The sequence below is a fragment of the Lynx canadensis genome, chromosome C1 (assembly GCF_007474595.2).
Source record: "Lynx canadensis isolate LIC74 chromosome C1, mLynCan4.pri.v2, whole genome shotgun sequence".
In the NCBI taxonomy this organism is placed as follows: Eukaryota; Metazoa; Chordata; class Mammalia; order Carnivora; family Felidae; genus Lynx; species Lynx canadensis.
In genome coordinates, this window is record NC_044310.1 from 45,396,512 (window position 1) to 45,417,140 (window position 20,629).

Consider the following 20,629-nt stretch of genomic DNA (forward strand, 5'->3'; position numbering starts at 1 on the left):
CAAATCTACGGATTAATCTCAGGGGATTCACCGCTGTGCTTGAGTCACTTTAGGGAGAAAGGGTTTGGTTACAACTCCAGGACTCATTTCAGTGCTAACATCCCTTCATTTGAAAACTTTGGGTTCGGTGCCACAGTGTCTCACACAGTTAAAATGCTTCCTCCTCTCACTGGAGGAGAAAGAGGTAAAGAAGGCATTTCGTGGCACCTTAGATTCCTCAAAACGATGCTAATAACGGCAGCAATCTTTTACATTTCTTTCGTACTTTTTGGTTTCATTTGATCTACGGCTCTGTGAGGTTATACCCATTCTACAGCTGGGAATGGTAAGGCACTGAGGGAGAGTCACTAACCTGAAGGTTCTGAGGCTTCTAAGTGACAGAGCTAAAAGGAGAGCCCAGATATTTAAGTTCAAAGACTCACAACACACTGTATTGAGAGAATTTTTTATTACAGATCTTCCTCAACCTATGATGGCATTACTTCCCGAAAAACGCATCCTAAGTGGAAAATATCGTAAGTCAGAAATGCATTGAACACGCCTAACCTACTGAACATCATAGCTTCGCCTGGCCTACCTTAAATGTGCTTAGAACACTTTCGTTGGCTTACTTTGGGCACAATCACTACCAAAGAGTCTATTTTACAATAAAGTGTAGAACAGCTCACGTAATTATTAAATATTGCACTGACAGTGAAAACCAGAACGGTTGCACGGGCACAGAATGACGTGAAGAGTACAGGCTGTTTACCCTCGTGCTGGCAAGGCCGACTGGGAGCCGTGGCTCACTGCTGGTGCCCAGCACCGTGGATCACTAGCCCAGGAAAAAAAAAAAAAATCAAAATTCAAAATCAAAGTGTGGTTCTACTGAATGGGTATTGCTTGTGCACCCCCGTAGAGTCGAAAAATCGTAAGTCAAACCCTCCTGAGTTGGGGATCAGCCGTATTTCTATTGTACTAAAACGATCTCCACGGCCCAACAGCAACTGCGTATTTTCAAGGACAGGGCCAGGCTGAAGCCATTTAGCAGACACATGACTCCAGGACCACATGGCTTCTGGGGCAGCCCTGACAGATCTTACAGTTAATGAGCAACAAATTATGTATTTTCTCTATCCCCTTGTACAGAAGGGTCGGGGAGTCGACAACACAGCCATAAATCATCATTATGAACCAGCCGGACTTGGCTTCTTGTAATCCTAACCCTTAAAAGGCCATTTAATGAAATTCGGGCTGTGAAAGGCGGCCCGAATACCTCACCTCTGCCGAAGAGGCGAAGGCTTAAATTGTTCTCCGACACGTTACACACCTAACGCCGGAGTTCCAGATTTACTGCTTTCGGACTTTATTCATTACTCACAATGTTTTTATTCCCGGGTAATAAAATAAGCTCTTCCCTCCCCCTACAAAGGCTCTGTCCCCACCCCCAGACTCCAGCCCCTGGAGCCCTCATTTCTGCTTCAGTCAGCAAGGCTGTGATATGTAAATTTCACTACTGAGAAAAATGCCTTCAATGTTGATCCCTTTCTGAAACAGCAAGCAACAGATTCCGGGGGTAATGGCAAGCTGCCAGGCAGCAGAGGAGAATTCTCCCCTACCTGCCTTTTAAAGCACTTGGCACAGAATCTGGAAACTAATAAAGCGGGGAAGCATCGCAATTAAAGCTACAAGGAGACAGAAAACGACCAGCGCTTGCCCCCCCCCCCCCCCGACCACGGTGATGGTTTGTCCCCAACTCCAAGACAGCTCCTCTCCGCCTCTCCTTTCTGGTGTAAAAGACCTCAACTGTCCACATATTCACCAATATCGGAAGTGTTCCAGAGAGGAAATCTGGAGAGCATTGACTTTTTGGAAAAGAGAGAGCACAGGGTGGTCAAAGCAGGACTGACTTTGGAGCCAGAAAAACCTCAGCCTGAATAGCACATCTTACGTTAGGCAAGTGACTTTGCCTCTCTGGGCTTAGGGCTCCTCCTCTATGAAAATAACGTCAATAGGGGCGCCTGGGTGGCGCAGTCGGTTAAGCGTCCGACTTCAGCCAGGTCACGATCTCGCGGTCCGTGAGTTCGAGCCCCGCGTCAGGCTCTGGGCTGATGGCTCAGAGCCTGGAGCCTGTTTCCGATTCTGTTTTCTCCCCCTCTCTCTGCCCCTCCCCGTTCATGCTCTGTCTCTCTCTGCCCCAAAAATAAATAAACGTTGAAAATAACGTCAATAACATCTACCTGGTAGGATTGCCAAGGGACGCAAGAAGGTGGTATGTCAAAAGCCTAGAGCTCTCTTATAATTTTTTTCTCTTCCCCTTAGGGAAGAGGAAACAAAACATTAACAAATACTTGTAGAAAATCTTTTCTTTTTTTTTTTAAGTTTATTTATTTATTTTGAGAGAGACAGAGACAGTACGAGTGGGGGAGGGGCAGAGAGAAGCAGAGGCTCTGTGATGCCAGGGCAGAGCCTGACACGGGGCTCGAACTCACGAAACCATGAGATCATGACCTGAGATGAAGTTGGACGCTCAACCGACGGAGCCACCCAGGCGCCCTGAAAATATCTTCTCTAAGATACTTTCAAAAGCTCCTTGGAAAAGCACATTCCAAAGTGAAGAGTTTGGAAGTACTACCCCTCCAGAGTAGAACCAGAAAACATGTGTATGGATATGTTGGCTTTGACCACTTTATCCATAGGATGTCTTTTTCAGGGGGACAAAGCAGAAGTCTCAACCCAGGGCAGCAAGGGAAAGCCTAGTGCATTGTTCGTGTCATCTGTCACATGCCACTCTGTAAGTTATCCCAAGAAAAGTCAGACTTTTGCACAGCATCCCAACAAACACCTCTTTTAGAGACTGAGAACTCATCTTCTTCCCCTGCCGAGTTTGAAGGACAAACTTCCTTATTTTTTGACCTGCTTGGATAATAATGTTCGCCTAGCACTTTATAGCTTACAAAGCATTTTCACAGGTACTGCATTATCTGCTTCTCCCAACATCCTATTACTGAATTATTATTAACACCTTATAAGTGAGTATGGGGAAGGCCGGGGAGGCCAGGGAATCACCCTTAGAAATCAGGCAATGGCAGAACTGTCACTGCAGCCTGGACTCCTCATTCTAGCTCCTGGGTCCCGTCCGATGGCGTCAAGCTGGCTTTCTCTTAGATGTCCCAGCAGGCGGCAGGGTCTGTGTTTCCAGTGAGACGGGTGCTGCTAGAACACCTGGGAAGGTCAGGTAATCTTGCCAAACGCTTGCCCACCTCAGTCCCTGCTAGCCACAGAGGGCCAACCTGTTCTTTCGCATCTCAGGTATGCAGACTAGTGAACTTCTTTCCATCCAGAAGAATAGATTCATTCAACAAACACTGGATGATGGACAATAGAGAAGGGAGAATCATTTTTTTCAGTCCCCAGCGAAAGGAAAAAGGTAATGTTATTCGGATCCCGCCTCGCGGGACGGAGCCAGAAGTGTGGCTGGATTTTCTCTGAAGCTGGATGCGCCATCCAGGACAACAAAATGCAGTATCTTTAATGACTAGAAATAAATGATGAGAAATTTAATCTTCACTGCTTCTCCTGCCTGGGTGGAAGGGCAGTGCCTCGCAGACTGGGAAAAGCACTGAGGACATAGTTCTGTCCAAGGCCACCAGTGGAGTTTCTGGACTCCGTGGATAAGCCAACACTCCAATATCTAGAATACAGACAGCAAAGAGTCCAGAGAGAGGCCACAGAAGCTAGCTAGGGCGGAAATCAGCAGTGGATGCCCTAAGCCCAGAAGCTTTAGGAAGAAGGCAGTCTGAAGTGCAAAGCATCGTAGGGCGCCTGGGTGGCTCAGGTCGGGTTAAGCGTCCAACTTGGGCTCAGGTCATGACCTCACAGTTGACGAGTTCGAGCCCCGTGTCGGGCTCTGTGCCGACAGCTCAGAGCTTGGAGCCTGCTTCGGATTCTGTGTCTCCCTCTCTCTCTGCCCCTCCCCTGCTCATGCTGTCTCTCTCTGTCTCTCAAAAAATAAATAAATGTAAAAAAAAAAAAATTTTTTGAAGTGCGAAGCATCGTCATTTTCCCAAAGTCAGGACTCAAAGCCACGGGTGTCCTAGATGGCTAGCTCTGCCTGTCTGCGTAGGATCTCCTGAATATTTTTTCTGTAGCACTGCCTGCTGCCCATCTCATGCTCTCTTTTGACAATGAATCCCCTGACTTCCTGAATATCACACCACCATGCTTTTCTTCCTATTTCTCAAATGCGTTTCTCCTTAGAGGCTCCCCTTCAGGTTCTCCAGATAAATGTGGGTCTTCCTGGGGTTGAAGCCTTGCCTTTCCTCCCTGATCTCTGCTGCTTCAACAGTTCCAATTATTACCTCTGTGAAGACAACCATCAAAAGGGCACTTCCCTCTCTCTCTTCCCCCCCCTCACCCCAGCTCTACTTCAGCTTACCCCTTACCCCAGTGGTCAGCTTCTTCCAATCTTCTGCCAAATCTCCCAACCAGTTATCAAACCAATGGTATCAGTACGTCAACCTAACCCAGTCTGTCACACCCATTCCCACTTTTTCCCCAAACCTCACTCCTCTCCCCCTTATTCCTGCTCAAGTTACCATTATTTAACTGCAAAGACATGACCCTGTAGGCTGTCGCATGGTCTTCCAATTCACTCATCTTACTTCTACAAGGGGTCTCGTATCCGTGTCTCTCTCTCTCTCTCTCCTCTCTCTCTCTCTCTCTCTTCCCCTTGCATCAGCCCCATCGTGGTTCAGGACTCCTCCTCACCTTGGCTGCAAAATTGACGAAGCTAGCTTGAAAGGCTTTCATCACAATCTCCAGCCGATTAACTGAGGTAAAAACTCCTTGACATTCAAGGAATTTCACAATCTCGCTGTGATCCTTTTCTACCTTATCCTCCATCTACTCCCCGATACTCTATTTCTCCAGCCAAACAGGGTTGCTCTACGTTTCCTGAAAACACTCCATTGTTTCAGCCTCTCGTTCTCCAAGCAAGCCCTTCTGCCTAGAAGGTCAGGATCTCTGATGGAAGTCCCACCCACCCTTCAAGGCGGAGCTCCATCAATCAACGAGTGCATCGGGGGAGAGTTCCGGCTCTCTTCACTTAATGGGTCCTGGACAATAGAGCGCTGTAGCCCTCAGTTTCCTCATGTGTGAAAAAGGGATGATGCCAATACCAAGAGCTCAAGGGCTGTGGTGATGATTAAGTGGGACCAGTGCCCAATGAATGATGAGGGGGACAATGATGATCCCAGTCTTGACCCATGAAAGTAACCTTCAGTGATCTTCCTCTGAATTTTCACAGCAGCACTTGATTTATACATCACACCATCTACAGCCTTTGGCCTGTTTTACCCTTGAAGCTCTCGGTTCCGGGGGGCACCACCAGCACCACCGGGGGCGCTCTGGCCCCCGTCCTGTTCTCTGACCAACTCCTCAGTCTCCCCGCAGGGAACAGTATTGTCAGTCTTGTAGTTGCCCTGCTTCCCCTTTAGACCCTAAACCCCTAGGGTAGCATCTGGGTCCTAAGGCGAGGTGTCTACCACAAAGCCTGCTTGTTCTAACGGGGGGGGGGGGAACTCACCCAACATCCACCCTCCCAGCAGGTTACCACCTTCTGCAAAAGCCACTTTGCCCAAAACACTATCGCACACCGTCCACGGGAGGATCTTAGGCGGCCGTCTGCCTAGCGGTCTCAGCGTTTTGCCTGCCGCCATACACTGAGCTCCCCAAGCCCAGAAACGAAAAGGTTTTACAGCTCACTGAAATAAAGAGCACTCGGCATAGCTCCTGGCAGAGCAGGCCTTGAATAAATGTCAGTTCAGGCACTGGGCTCTGAAGCCACAGAGACCTGGGTTCTCATTTCTGCTCCTTCATTCACTAAACAGAGTAACCTTAAACTAGCCACTTCTCCCTTGGGAGCCTCCGTGCCCTACTTCATTTGTAAAACAGGGTAAATAACACCTACCTCTGGGCACCTAGGTGGCTCAACCGATTAAGCGTCCGACTTTGGCTCAGGTTGACGGTCTCACAGTTTGCAAGTTCGAGCCCCACGTAGGGCTCTCTCCTGTCAGCGCAGAGCCCGCTTTAGATCCTCTGTCCCCACCTCTCTCTGCTCCTACCCCGGGCATGCTCTCTCTCTCTCAAAAATAAATAAACGTAAAAAAATAAAAATAAAAATAAATAATAATACCTACCTCATCTAACTAAAGAAGAGGATTTAAGATAAGGCATTAGTTTCCCGTCCATCAGATAGCTTGTTAATGTTGCCTGATTCTCTGCCCCAATCCCGAACAGACAATGATTCACAGAATGGACTTCTCGGCCTCCAGAGCATTATCATTTAAAATGGACAAATGAGGGGGCGCCTGGGTGGCTCAGTTGGTTGAGCATCCGACTTCGACTCAGGTCATGATCTCGCGGTTTCCAACTTGGAGCCCCGCGTCGGGCTCTGTGCTGACAGCTCGAAGCCTTGCAGCCTGCTTCAGATTCTGTGCCTCCCTCTCTCTCTGCCCCAACCCATTCGCATTCTGTCTGTGTCTCTCTCAAAAATTAATAAACATCAAAAAAAATTTTTTTAAATGGACAAATGAAAAGCCACTTGCACACTGGAGACATTTTCCAAGTGGTCATTAACCCCCTCAGAGCTACATGTGCCTGAGGAAAAACTGGTGCCAGAGCATGGACTGTGTGTGTGCGTGTGTGTGTGTGTGTGTGTAAGGGGACAAACTAAATCCTAATCCCGATGCCCGTGTTTGTTAAATTGCAAATAGATGCCCCCTGCCACCATCCCCTCAGGGATAAGAAGGTCTCAGAAGAACTCTGTGCCATTTGATCAGGGACCGACACAGTGGAAGGATTCATGCGGCCACTCTCTGTGGGTGGTCCTGGTAATTGCACAGGCCTAGTGGATTGTAAACTGGGGGACCGGGTCTCCTACCGGGGCACTGCTGGGCCAGCCCGACTTCACTTTTTGCAGAGTTGAAAACTCGACTAACCCTTAATGAGGCAATCTTGGGGAACCTTGTTTTCTTGGCAGTGTGCTCTCAGATAAAGGGGTTGGAGGGGTGGGGAGGAAGTAATGAAGTCCAGATGTGGGCACACTGAAGCCCGATCCTGAATAAACAAGTCCTGGAGGTATTAAGCTCTTCTTCTTGTCTCTGCAGCAAAACATCTGCCGTGTGCTACACAGCCCGTTCCCGCATGCATTGAGGACCGTATTTAAGATTTTAGGGAAGCAAATGGAATACTTTGCCCAGCTGCCTAGGTCCTCTGACATCTCCTGGCCTAATGCTTTTCATTTGCTGCCCAAAACGTATGGCTTGTGATTTTTACAAACGCGTATTGAGCACCACAGTCTGTGCCTTGCACTAGAGACTAGCAATTTAAAGTCAGATCAGGCCGCTCCCTGTCTCTGCTGCAGCTATCGGGGTCACCGAGAAAAAGATAGGACAGTTGCACACAGTAACGGCAAAGACAGAGGCCAGCCCAGGGATCTCTGGGACCTTTGGAAGGTGGGGAAGGAGGCAGCCAAGGAATGTTTCCTGGAGAGGGAGATGTCTGCCTGGGGTTTATTTAATACATACCATGGGCAAGAAGAAAAGGCTGGTCTCAGCCTTCCAGGGACCTATCATCTAGCTGGGGAGACAATACCCAGACACAAATCACATTACCAGGCAGAAATACTGAAGGTGCTGTTTGCCTGCTTGAGATGCAGCAGGTTCACCATCGGGTCCCCAGCACCTGCTACTTCAGGGGTGCTTGACAAGTGAATGTGGAAGGCAGGCAAGCAGGCTTTATAAGGCAGCAATGGTGCCATTATTATTATTATTATTATTATTATTATTATTATCATTATTATTATTTTAAAAGCCTTACCAGTGAATCAGAGGACCCCTGGTCTGGCCCTGCCACTAAGTAGTTATGGGAAAGTCACTTAATATCCTTGATCCCCAGTGGCCTTAACTCTAAGAGTCAACCTCCCAGAATCACCACCAGGTGCAAATAAGGGAATGTGCACATAATGGGCACTCTGTTACCTGTATGACACTACAGCAATGACAAGGAGGATTCTCGCCAATGACACACATAATGTCACTTGATTGGACCTCCAGAAAAGCCTAGGGGGTTGGGGAGCTACTGTCACCATCTTACAGGAAAGGAAGGTATAGTTCTTTTCCAAAGGGGTCTGACAATCAATAATCAGCACAAAAGTTAGGACATAAACCTAAACCAGATGATGCCAAAGTCTGAGCTCTTTCTCTAGTTAGGAGTATTATTACAGAAGTCCCATTCAATGGGATCTGAGAGGAAAAGTCAAATTTATATGGCCAGAGGGAGAAGGGGATTCACTCGTGACTCATTCACACATCAAGTCCTAGATGCTAAGAATCTATATAAACCACTTTCAGGGCCTGACCAAAGCAAGCCCTGAGCCCACGCTGATTTAAAAAGAATACTGAGCATTTTTCCATATTAAAATCTTCACCCCTGATACTCTTCATAGTGCGGTACAAGGCAAATTGAGAGGAGCCTAGGTAGGGGCTGATACTTCACTGTTTTTGCTCCTAATCTCTCTGCTGCTAGAGTCATTAACCTTTACAAGGCAGAGATAGGAACCGCTGCTTTGTGGATTTGGAAGGAATTCCTATTATGCTATAATTCCAGAATCTGAGATACATCTGAAAAAGAAGTCAAAGCGACTAGATTTTTCCATATCTCCTGCCATCAAAAGGTGTCTGCTTTCTCTATAACTTCTGATGATTTGCACCTCCTGGTCACATTTGAAACGGCACCGCCACTCCACTCCTTTGCTGTGGGGACACTCAGACTGGAGCAGGGGCGTGCAAGTCAGCCAAGGATTCTCTTGTTGTTTTAAACAAACCTGAGGTCGGCAGGAGAAGGCCCGGGCAGCAAATATCAAGATGATTAGATTTCCAGACCGGGTTCCCCACCCCCACCCTCCCTGACTGTCACTCACGCCCTCTGATCAGAAGCAGATCCTGGATGGAGGCAGCCAGGCTCTGTGACCAGTCATGATGGGGAAGTGGGAAACGTGTTGTTGTTGTTTAATTTAAGCTGTATATAGCTTTTCCAGAATCGGGTGCACTAAAGTGAATTACTCATTTTTCCTCTGAGGTCTTGCCTCTGCTTATTTCCATGAGTACTCTAGTACTTAATGGCAGGGAAGTGGGTAAGCAGACCTCGTTATGAGCCCACATCTCACACGTGCCCCCAGCTGGATCCAGAGGTAAAGGTCCTTTTGCAAAGAGCACGGGAGGAAGAGTCAAGAGATCTGGGTTTTAGTGAATTAACTACAAGGAAAGAGAGGGAGCGGCAGGATGGGTCCCAAGGCTGGCGTTCCTTTCCTGATTCTATTTTTATTAGACATGAGGTCTTTGCAAAGTCACTCCACCACTTTTTGACTGTTTAGTCATTTATAATGAAAACACTTAACATTTATCGAGGATGCCCCAGGCGCCAAGCACTGAGTTACCTTACATGCATCATCTCATTTAATTCTAAAAACCTTAATAAGGAGATATATTATCTCCATTCAACAGATGGGCGTACTGAGGCTCAGCGGGGTTAATTCACTTGCTGCATACACACTGCACAGCGGGAGTTCAGAGAGGCACCGGAGCACATGCCTTTAACTCCAGACTATATGGAGGCAGGTTACCTAGCTGTCAGGGTTTCCGCACAGGTGAAATGCTTGAACACAGTTTGTAGGTTTCTATGGCACACAGTGGCACCTAACGAAGGACACTAATTATTATCTGTTTTGCCTGTTTTGTTTTGGGTTTTGGAGGGGGTGGGTGGGAGGAGCACGGAGAACTAGAGGAAAGCACTATCCAAACCTATTTTGCTGACACTGTATGGGATGTGGAAGCAATGCCGTTGCTCATCCTATAACCAAGGTCACAGCGCACGACTGACCATTTCAAGGAAACCTGGGAGGTCAGGGAGGCTTTTAATTAAAACACCAACATGACATGAGGAGAAGAGCAAGCCAAACTAAACTCCTAAAAGCAGATTTTTTTTTCAGAAATGCTAGCATTTCAAGAGGAAGAAGGGGCTGGTCTTGGCCGACAGCAGGGAAAGAGCTGCTGACCAGGAGTTTTGCTTGAGGAAGGAAGAACAGACAAGAAGCACAGCCCTCAGAAAAGCCACTTTGGCACCCCATGTCCATCTGCTACAAAGTCCGTTCCCACGAAGGATGGCATCTGATCCTTATAGCAAGGCCCATGAGTGAATCTGAACACAGGTAAGGAAAACGAGGGCTGGACAGAGTCACGATTCACCTGATTCACGTAGCTGGGGTGCCACGGCCTCTGAAGAGTGCCTCGCTCCCGTGCTGGGTCTGGGAGCAGTCCCACTAGGCAAGCCGAAGCCAAGAACAATTGCATGTAGAAAGAGCAAAGGGCATGTGACACTTTGTCCCTGTGCTATTCTTATCTTAACCACTCCTGGGTTATAGTCAGCTTCCTAAAAGCACTCAATTAACTGATCCTCCCGAGTGTCAAAAACACCTGTTCAAACCTTAGTAGACGATACTGCACAATTATGTGCCTTCTACGACAAACTTCTCTTCCAGGAAAAGCCATTCTTCCTACAGAACTCAACCCCACACTGTCCATTTGGAACAAACAGTAAAATTAGATTTTATATCTCTCAGTTTCTGAACACAAAGATCCTCAGTGCACCTTTAAGAAACTACGAGCATTGCCCAATGGACTGTTTTTATTTTAAAGGTTGGAAAGAATTCTACCAGCCCCCCTCCCCCCCCTCCCCAATTTCAAACTGTTGATTGTGTGCCTGGTTTACGATGTTATTAAAAAACAAAGAGGGGTCTCAAAGTTTACAACCAGCCCCCAGAGTGGGGAAGTCAAAAGAAAAACTTCATGAAATGCGGCTCAGGACCATCAGCAGCTTCCATCTGATCCAGAGTAGGCATGAGTAGACAAATGCCGATCCCTTAAGCAATTAATTTGGATAGAACAGCCACTCTGCATTTGAAATCACGCCTGCAAAATGGAAGCAGGGCTTTGAAATAAGCCAGGGATAGGCTTGAGCCCCAATTTTTACTTGCTGTAGACTTTGAACCTATCACTTAACCCCTTCGAGCTTCTGATTTTCCATTCGTATAATGGGAATACTAGCACTCAATTCACATGTAGTGTGTTTAACTCTAGCTTCCTTCCTTCTCGGCTTCTCATATAGGCCAAAGATAAGCTTCCAGGCTCTGGCTAATATAAACATGACTCAAGGATCTGAGAGGGAGAATTTATGATCTTGGTGGACATGATGCCTATCCCTTATGTCTACATGGCTGGGGTTCAAGGGCAAAGAACAGAAAATACTGGAGATGTGGAACGGACATCTGTGAAAATGTATGACTCACAAATTAGGAGAGTGGATTATCATCAATTACTCTCCCAAACACCCCAAATGGGCACATCTAAAAACAAAAGGTGGTGACCTCCCAAGTAAAGCCCAAGTAGGCCATGCCCCAATTTCCACGAGGCTAACATTGCTCCAAAGTAATTCTGGACTCTGTCAAAGACCGTGGCACATGTGTGCATTCCCAACGAGGCTTTCATCCTTTAAGGGATGAGCTGTATGTAAGTCTAGACTTTACACTCGCACCTGAGTAACCCGCTCAGCAATTCAGGAGTTTGCAAAGTATTTCAATGCTCATGCTCTCTTTTCCTCCTCAATACAACACTATGCAGCAAGGGGGTCATCCCTGGTTTTAAGCACGTACAGCTTGTCAGCAGGGTGCCAGGTCTAGAACTTCGGTCTCTTGATGCCAAGTCCCAATTTTATTTTCGCTTTGCCACCACAGCCCCTGGATGAGAGAAGTAAACAATATGCCAGAGAACACCAGTGGCATGACTGTTACAGAGGCACAGCCACAGTGTGAAGACAGCAGAACATGCCTGTGATACCCCTCCTCGGGGGCTCACCTTCATGGCTCAGAGGTCAGACTCTGGGGTAAGGGACCGATGGGTTCAAATTCCAACTCTACCGCTCCAAGTGAGCGTGGGCAAATTATTTTCACTCTGCAGACCTCAGTCTCCTAATTGTAGAAGAAAAACAAGGACGGTATCTGGACTTCACTGGATGGCTGTGAGGATAATGCACGCAAAGTAGAGTAGAGGGGTGCTTAGCATACTTTTAGAAGACGTTCAGTATATATGTGTGTATACAGATGATACTTTTAGTATATGCTTTTGGTAACAGCATTAACCGCATGAAATACACACTATTATTAACCGAATGAAATTCTGCTTGCGCGGCCAACCTCCGTTGGCTCAGATATCCTGAAACACGACACAGGGGAAGTCGGTCAGGTGGAGCATGGCAGCCCGGGCGCTTACCGCGAGGATGGCGATGACAATCCCCACGGCGCAGAGCACAGCATCATTTATGGTCTCGCCGGTTTTCAGAGGATACTTGATGCTCTCGTCATTGCAGTAAAACCCTCGGTGGTAAGGCTTGATGGTGCTTGTCTCAATGATGAGGAAGGGCAGGCCCGCTGGTCCAGATGCGACCATCACAGGCACCGGAAAATTAAAAAAGGGAGAGAGAGAAAGGGAAAACATCAATAAAAGGAGGCCGGAGAATGACTTGCAGCAAAGACCAGCCCAGGTAACACCATTGCCAGGGACAGGAATTTCGTGCAGCTATGTACAGCCCACAGAGAGTGTTCAGCACCTGCAGGCCCTCTCCTTCCTGGTCACCCCCGGGGGGAGCAACGCATTATTCTCTGGCCTTGTCCAAGGGCACAGTGGGAGGCAGTGGAAGAGCCGGGGAGGAGCTTTCCCACCGCGCGACCACACCCTGCGGACATTAAAGCCCAACGAGTGACAATCGCCAACAGGGCCCCGAGTCTAATGATGTGTCGTTCGCCAAGTGCATCGGACGTCACCATTCCCCCTTCGAGAGGCTCATCGTAAGGCTCTGCTGCTTGGAGCCGTGAAGGCCTCGGGGTCAGATAAGCTGAATTTGGATCTCAGGTCCAATGTGACCCCTGGTTGTCATTCCATCTTTCTGAGCCTCAGTCTCCCCACACGAGTTGCAGGGACGACAAAAGGAGAACCAGCCACACGCGACTTCCAGCGTAGCGCCTGGCACACGGTAGCTGCTCAGTGGTGCCCTTTTCAACCATTTTCTTCCACTGAAGAGTCCCTACCAAGACGAAGTAGAGCTGAGCAGAGAGAGGGCCCTGCAGCCTGGAGCTCTGGAGCGGAGCCCAAGGGCATCTGGGAGCACCAAGCTGCTCCCACAGCTGCTGCTGGTTTATCAGTGGCTCGGCTCAGATGCCATTCCCTTAAAGGTCATGGCGAGCAGATTCCATCACCTGCCAGGAAAAGTTCCTCACAACCCTGAAGCAAAAAGCGAAGGCCTACAAGATCTCTGGCCTGGTCACTGCAGCAGCCTCCGCATCGGTCTCCTGACCTTCACCGCCTCTCACACATATCTACCGGTTCACTTCCTGACCACGAGCACGTCACTGCCTTGCTTAAGTTTCTTCCGCGGCTCGCCGTTGCACCGCATGAGATAAAGTGTGACCTCTGGAGTGCCCCGCGACCTGGACCTCCCTTCTCCTGACTCATGGTCTGTGGCCCCCTTGACACAGCCTCCAAGAAAACAGGACACGGTGACTCTTGCCTCAGTTCCTACTCTTCTCTCAGACTGGAAGACCTCTTCCCCTACCACCCAAGTTCAATACCAAGCTGCAATACCACTCCCCTAAGTAAAAGGTGAGCCAGTAAATGTTAGGACTAGGGAAGACCAAGAAAAACATCCTGTTAACAGCCACCACCGATGTAAGAGCCATCCACAATGTGTAAGGCATTCATTCATTTCTGTATTGGATCTCCCAACAACCTGAAGAGGTCATTTTACACCATCAGTTAAGCATGTGCCGTTCATCTTCAAGTGAAGAGAACAGTGACTACGAGAGAATATTTAGAGAGAATATTTAGCTCCTTCAGGGTCTCTTAGTCTACCCCCAAATGCCTGAATCCCTGATTTAACTTTGCAAATTGGTTTCGTTCAACTGTGAATTTCATTAGCTGAAAAATCCCAAGATAAGCGGTGGTTGAAAAGATAAAATTCCACTTTCGTGTTTTTCAAAAAGAATTGAATTCACGTCACGTTGCTCGAAGCCCCAGACCGCCTCTTAAAAAAAAAATGTACCACGAACTCCACAATTTTTCAATTACTTTGGTCCAGACCAGCAGCGATAAAAATGCTCACTTTCTAAAAAGTGTATTTATGTATCACTGTGCATACACACATGGATTTATTTGGTTTTATTCTTTGGATTTATTTGAATTCTACGGCTATTTATTTTGTGACCCCTAACTGCTTCCTGCTAGAACAACAATTTACTTTATCAAATTCATACTAGTGCTTTGAAAAGAAAGAAACAGCAACATACCACAGCATTGTGCCTGACCTTCTCAAAGTAAACACAGAGGGACCCTGGAAGGCAATAACCATTAGCTCTTGAGACCGTGTCTCTGCAAAAGAGTGAAGCGGGAGAGGTGAGGCAGGGAGGGAATGCTGTGGCGAGGAAGGGGCAAGAACAGTCAGCTGATCTTTGGGGGGTGGGGCGCTGGGAGAGAAAAAAATATCCTACGGGCCCAAACCATCTTCATTCCACTGCCTAAACATTTTGAAATGTGGCCAAGTTGGCTACGAAAAGTAGCCAAGAAGCCAGCACTATGATATTAATAGTCCGCTTTTAAAGCTCCACACATCGTGATAAAAACCTTGAGCTCCACGTCTGAGCCCGGCCGCAGCCTCTGTGGTGCCTGGGAGCCAAAGCGTTGCTAATAAACTCAGGAAGGGAACAGACCTCGAGTGCCTTACATTTGGGCTGGGCTCTTAGGCCCCAGCTTCTATTTTTAATGGTGTTCACATGATAGGCCTGTAAAACATATGTTTCTAAGGACAATAAAACACATATAAAAGAGCTGTGGAGTTAGACAGAACTGGGTTAATGACCTCAACTCTGCTCCCAGCTACTTGAGCAAGTTATTATTTCACATCTCCAAAACGCTCTTCTCATCTCTGCAATGGGAAGAGCGCAGTCTAGCTTTGGGATTGCTGGGATGATGTCATCTACTACTACACTAATCCATTCATTTAGTCGACAAATATTGATTCAATCTTCACTATGTAAACGAGGTACAAAGATGGCACGAGCCCTGCCCTCAGGGAGCTTGCAATCTAGTAGGGCAAGACGTCATGGAATAAAATCAGTGCAGGAAGGGGTTTTAGTTAGAGGAAACCAGGCAACAGCACTGGGTCATGTCAGCTCGGGGTCTGGCACGCACCACAGACACTCAATAAATGTTAAAAGGACGAAGAGGGGGTGGGGGGGGAACAATCCCACAGAGAAAGTTAGTAAAGAAAATCTGTTTATTCGCTCCTTTGCCCTCTCTTAACCTGGGAGCAATCCAAATCCTTTCTCTTCCTCCCTTGCCTAAAGCTCGGGGAGCTTCCGGTTCTGATCATGTGGATGGTGCCCACAAACAGTCAAGAAGTTGGATCTGAATGTGTTCTGTTTATTTTCTTGAAAGGCATGGAGAGAGCATTTAGAAGACCCAATGGCTTTTTCTGTTTCCTCTAAAAATGTGTGGTATGATCGGGGGTGATGCCAGTCAAGTCTTGACTTCACTCCAGGAGAGAGTAACCTCGGATTCCCTTCAGTTGATGGGAAAAGCATAGGCATTTTCTCCAATGGGGTAGCTGGTCCTCAAGAGACACAGCACCATGCCTTCCTTGCCTCTCCAGGACCCAGAGAGGAGGCTGTTCTTTTCCAAAGCAGGATCTCCATTTCCAACACTGGCACCGTCTTTATAACCAACTACTATAGTTCTTGATCAGTTCATTTCCAAAAAATTCCCAGTGCTAATGACTAGGAACCTAGAGGTATGAATACATCATAGCACCCGCCCTCAAGAGGCTTATGGTATTTTAAGAAAGTTGCAAAAACAAGCGCACTAAAATATTTCTAAATGGGCAGACTGACGTATGTATAGATTACAGGGAGGGCCTGTAAGACTTCTCCACCAGGGACACTAAAGATGGCCCACAGAGGATGGGAGGCTTGAGGGAACCCTTATGTGAGTAGGAGGTTTCTGGGGTCCAGGGACTAAGTACGCTCAAGAAACTCAAAGTAGTTTAGGGACTTCAATGAGGCAGTCATCACAACCGATGGCCATTACGAGAACACGATTTTAGATTTGGCTCCAGAGCTGGAAGAGACACACAGGTGGACAACGAAAGGAAGAAAGAGAGAGTCAACACAGACAACAGCAAGAGTAGCTAACATTTACTAAATAACTGTTTTGTGCCCGAACTGTGCCGAGGAACCCCACGTAAAGGACTGCCATCTGGACAATCTGGATACCCGTTATTGTTCTCAGCACTGACTGGGTCACTGTGCTGAGGGAATTTAAGTCCCAACCTTCAAGTGGCCCAAAGGCTAATGGGAGAAACAGTCATAAAAATGAACACATTCAGTCACCCGAAGGTTCAAAGGGATTAAAGTGACTTACCAGAGACACTCGGACTTTCGAGTGCTTTCTAAAGTAAGCGAGTCACTTGAAACAGAGAAGGAAGCCCCGAGGTACATTGATAAATTAGTGAAAGCTCAGCAAATGTCATGGCCTTTGAAGAAAAAGATGCTTTATATGGAACAGTCAAGGCAACAGCATGGGCGATTACTCACTGAATATTCACCACATACACATCTGTGCTCAGTATCTAATTTAACCAACACTCTGAAGCCAATATCCTGGAATTTAGATTTATCTATGATGAAAGGTACATTACAAGCTTTTTGCAAAGTAGAAACAAGAAGTGTGTGTGTGTGTGTGTGTGTGTGTGTGTGTGTGTATACATACCATCTGGTGATTCTAGACCCCAATTCAAAGCACTTCTCCTTCTTTTAATCAAGGATCAATTAACTTCCTATACCTCCAGGGACCTCTTGGGATATGTAGGCTGCAGAGGAGGCGAAATACGAACTCACTGACAAACACTTAACGGGCAGAAAATCAAAGCGTGAAGAAAGGCCCCTGTGTTGGGTTCGGGCCTTTGAAACTTCTTGGGCTTTGAAAAACTAACACTTGAGCAGGTTGGGTGGTTTGGGGGTGGGGTGTAAAAAAACACAGGATAAGTTTTTGTGGCCCACCCATTGATAAAGTCATGTGGGAAGTGTTACCAAAGTGACCCAGCCCCAGAGCCCTGCTCCCTTCAGCTTCACGTTGGCACAAAATTAAACACAGCCTCCTGCTCTCAAAGTGCTTTTTTAGAAAGGGAAGGAGTGGGGGTGGGAGAGTGAATAAGAAATCTTTGCACTTGGGCGGGACCCACGGCAGGACCTGACTCAGAGCATCAGGAAGGGGCTGCCCGTGGCTCCTATATACCAAGTCCTTCGAGTGCCTTTCCCGGAGTTGTCCAACTTGCCATTTCATCCAATCTGTGGTTACCTTAGAATAAACAAAGTCCAGGATCTGTGAGAGTAATAATTAAACTAATATCTGCAGAAAGCCTACACTTCTACCCACAGAAGAATACTGGGTGCAGACCACGTATGTGGATATCAAGCGCAGGCTCACTGCTCCAATCAGGCAGCTGGGAGAACTCTACAACAGAGTTTTCCACATCTTACCTACAGTGTAGACTTCACTCTTGTGCTCATTTTACAAATGAAAGACTGAAGCTCAGAGACTGAAGACTGCAGCTCATCTAAAATGCAAAGCTGGCAAATGGCACCAATGTGGACCAGATGTTTGAAAAAGTGACGGAAGGGCGCCTGGGTGGCTCAGTCGTGGAGCATCTGACTTTGGCTCAGGTTATGATCTCACAGTGAGTTTGAGTTCCATATTGGGTGAGCTCAAGCCCCGTGTGAGCCCCACTTCTCTCTCTCTGCCCGTCGTGGGATTCTCTCTCTCTCTCTCTCAAAAAAAAAAAAAAAAAAAAAAGAACAGAAAGAAAAGAAAGAAAGAAAGAAAGAAAGAAAGAAAGAAAGAAAGAAAGAAAGAAAAAAAGAAAGAAAGAAAAAAAGAAAAATATAGATGGAAGACATTGGGCTTCTGAGTTCAAACCTGGAATCCGATTAGGAATTAATGTATCTGAATTTTCACAACAGCTGTGAAAATGTGCATTATTATTTTCATCTGTACCCAACAGAAAGCTGAGGCCAGAAGTTTTGTAACATGTTCAAGGTTCCCACACTGAGTCAGTTGGTCACTGGGATTTGAACCCAGGTCTGTCTGTCTTTTGGTTCATGTTTTCTTACTCCATGACCTGACCCTCCCTTTCTTTATAAATGTATGCCTTGTTAAAATATGACCGATTTTTTTTTTTTAATCACTTAAGGCCAGAATGGTCAACCCAACTACTACTTAGAGGTTCAAAATACAAATATTTATGTTGCTTGTAAGTGACAGGGTTTCTATTTAAAGTAATTAATTGCTACTGGTCTTAGAAGTGTGCAAACTTTCTTTGGTTTACGATTATTTGTCCAGATTTTTGTACTGGACACAATCCAGATGAGACAAAACTGAGTTTACTATGAAGGCGTTTCCTACCTTTGAAAAGGGCTGCCATGAAAAACACTCGCTGTGGGCTGGTGTGAACATGCAATATTCTGGGTCTAGGGGTTTGCCTTGACAAATGGTCATTCTTCAAAGCTGGAAGGTCCAGACCTTTCTTTACAAAAAGAAGACTGTCATAACCGAAAGCAACTCCATGGGAGAAACAAAGACATTAGTGGCAGATCTGGTCCCGGTGCTGGGTTTCCTGAGCCCAAATCCAAGGCCTTCAATGCAATTCCACAAACACGTACTGACAGTTCCTGAGTACTGGGCACTGTTAGGTGCTGGGGACACACAGTATCGAGAAACCACACTGTTTCTGAGTTTCTCAACGTTGGAAAGTCTCCGGTTCCGTGACAAAGGGACATCTGTCTTTAGTCTAATCATGGATGTGAAAAAGAACTTTGGATGGCCTTTCTTATTTGGAAGTGCTTAAAGGGAAAAAACCCACTTTATTCTCCAAAATAATATCAGCCACCTTAAAACTCTTAGCGCTATTTTGGCCTTTTCATTTGGACTTTGAAAGGGGTGTCAGATCCACCCCTAAAAAACAAACTAGCCAACAGCATGATTCAGACCTTTCATGAAGAGAGTCCCAGCCCTCTTTTGTCGACACGATATGTCTAATTTTTGAGTGAGCTCCACACCCAATGTGTGGTTCGAACTCATGACCCTGAGATCAAGAGCCACATGCTCTAGCCAGGCGCCCCTCGACATGATATTTCTAGTAATACACAACTACCAAAGTTAAAAGGACTTATAATTGCTCTTCCCCAGGTCAAACTGGGTCACCTCCTTCCTCTTTTGACCCCTCTTTTCAATAAGGACGAGAGTAATATGCATTCTTTGGGTACCCATACTACGTGCCAGGAGCTCTGTATAAGTCAACTGATGTAACTCTCAAAACAATCCTCTAAAATAATTATTAATATACAGCCAAATAATTGAGAGTCAGAGAGATTATAATTTGCCACTGCTGATAACCAGTGTAACCAGGATATATCATAGAATACCAAGACCCTTAGAGTTCATTCAGAGATGGGGCCAGTTAGCCTTTCTTGCTAAGTACATAGGAAATATGTCTATGTAGAGATTAGCAGAGCTACAAAGCTCTGAAAAGTGTAGGCTGACCTTGAACGAGGATAAAAAGCAGGGCTCCCCCTTATATGTGAGATGGACTTACCACCTACCCTCTTGATCTCTCTGGATCTCTCAGATCCACCTACTCTCCTGCCTCAGTCTCTGTTATGACCCAATGTGTTTATTTCCAATATGGCTCCCCAGAGCTAGGACACAGCAAGAATCCCATGTGTGCATGGGGTTTTATTAGCTCTTACATAAATAACCACATTTAATCTTCCTAACAACTCCAGGAAATGATGTCTTAACATCTGGATTAAAGTACCACTGGCAAACTCCTATTCATCCTGTAAGACTTAGATATCTCTTCTAGAAAGGATTCACTGAGCCATGTAAGCTACTCTGGCAGAGTTACTTTTTTTCAATTTACCTGTGAACTTCAGAGTCAGGCAGACAGGATTTCACCTCTTACCTCTATCACCCGCCACGCTTACGGTATGACCTTGGGCAAGTCAGGTTTCAGAGTCAGGCAGACAGGATTTCACGTCTTACTTCTACCACCTGCCATGTTTATGGTGTGACCTTGGGCAAGTCAGTTTACCTCTCTGAGCTTCATCACCATACAACAGGACCTTGTACAATAGTTCCCAATGCACGAAGACACAGTTTATAAAATATCCAATTGCCTGGCTCCATGTTAGCTCCTGCTCCTGTAGGTGACAGGAAGCCACTGAAAGCTTTTAAGCAGGTATAAGATGTGATCAGAGTTCAGTCAAAAGCTCACTCACGCAGCTGTGGGTTTGCCAGCTCCTTCCCAACTGCAATCTGATCCCATGGGAAAAGCATGCTCATAAAATCCTGCAATTCCAGGGACTTCTTGGGATTGTATAAACAGAAGGGGCTTGAGCAGTGGTTAGCAGGACCTGGCACCCTGATGCAGA

At 46.7% G+C, this 20,629-nt stretch overlaps 1 protein-coding gene across 1 annotated transcript in view; it reads right to left on the reverse strand.

Annotated features, from left to right (window-relative positions):
- The window catches only part of PLPP3 (phospholipid phosphatase 3), an 86,312-nt gene that overhangs the window by 29,335 nt on the left and 36,348 nt on the right, over window positions 1-20,629 (reverse strand). The window contains 1 exon segment of the mRNA XM_030325012.1: window positions 12,366-12,523. Within this exon segment, the coding sequence (XP_030180872.1) occupies window positions 12,366-12,523 (158 nt within the window).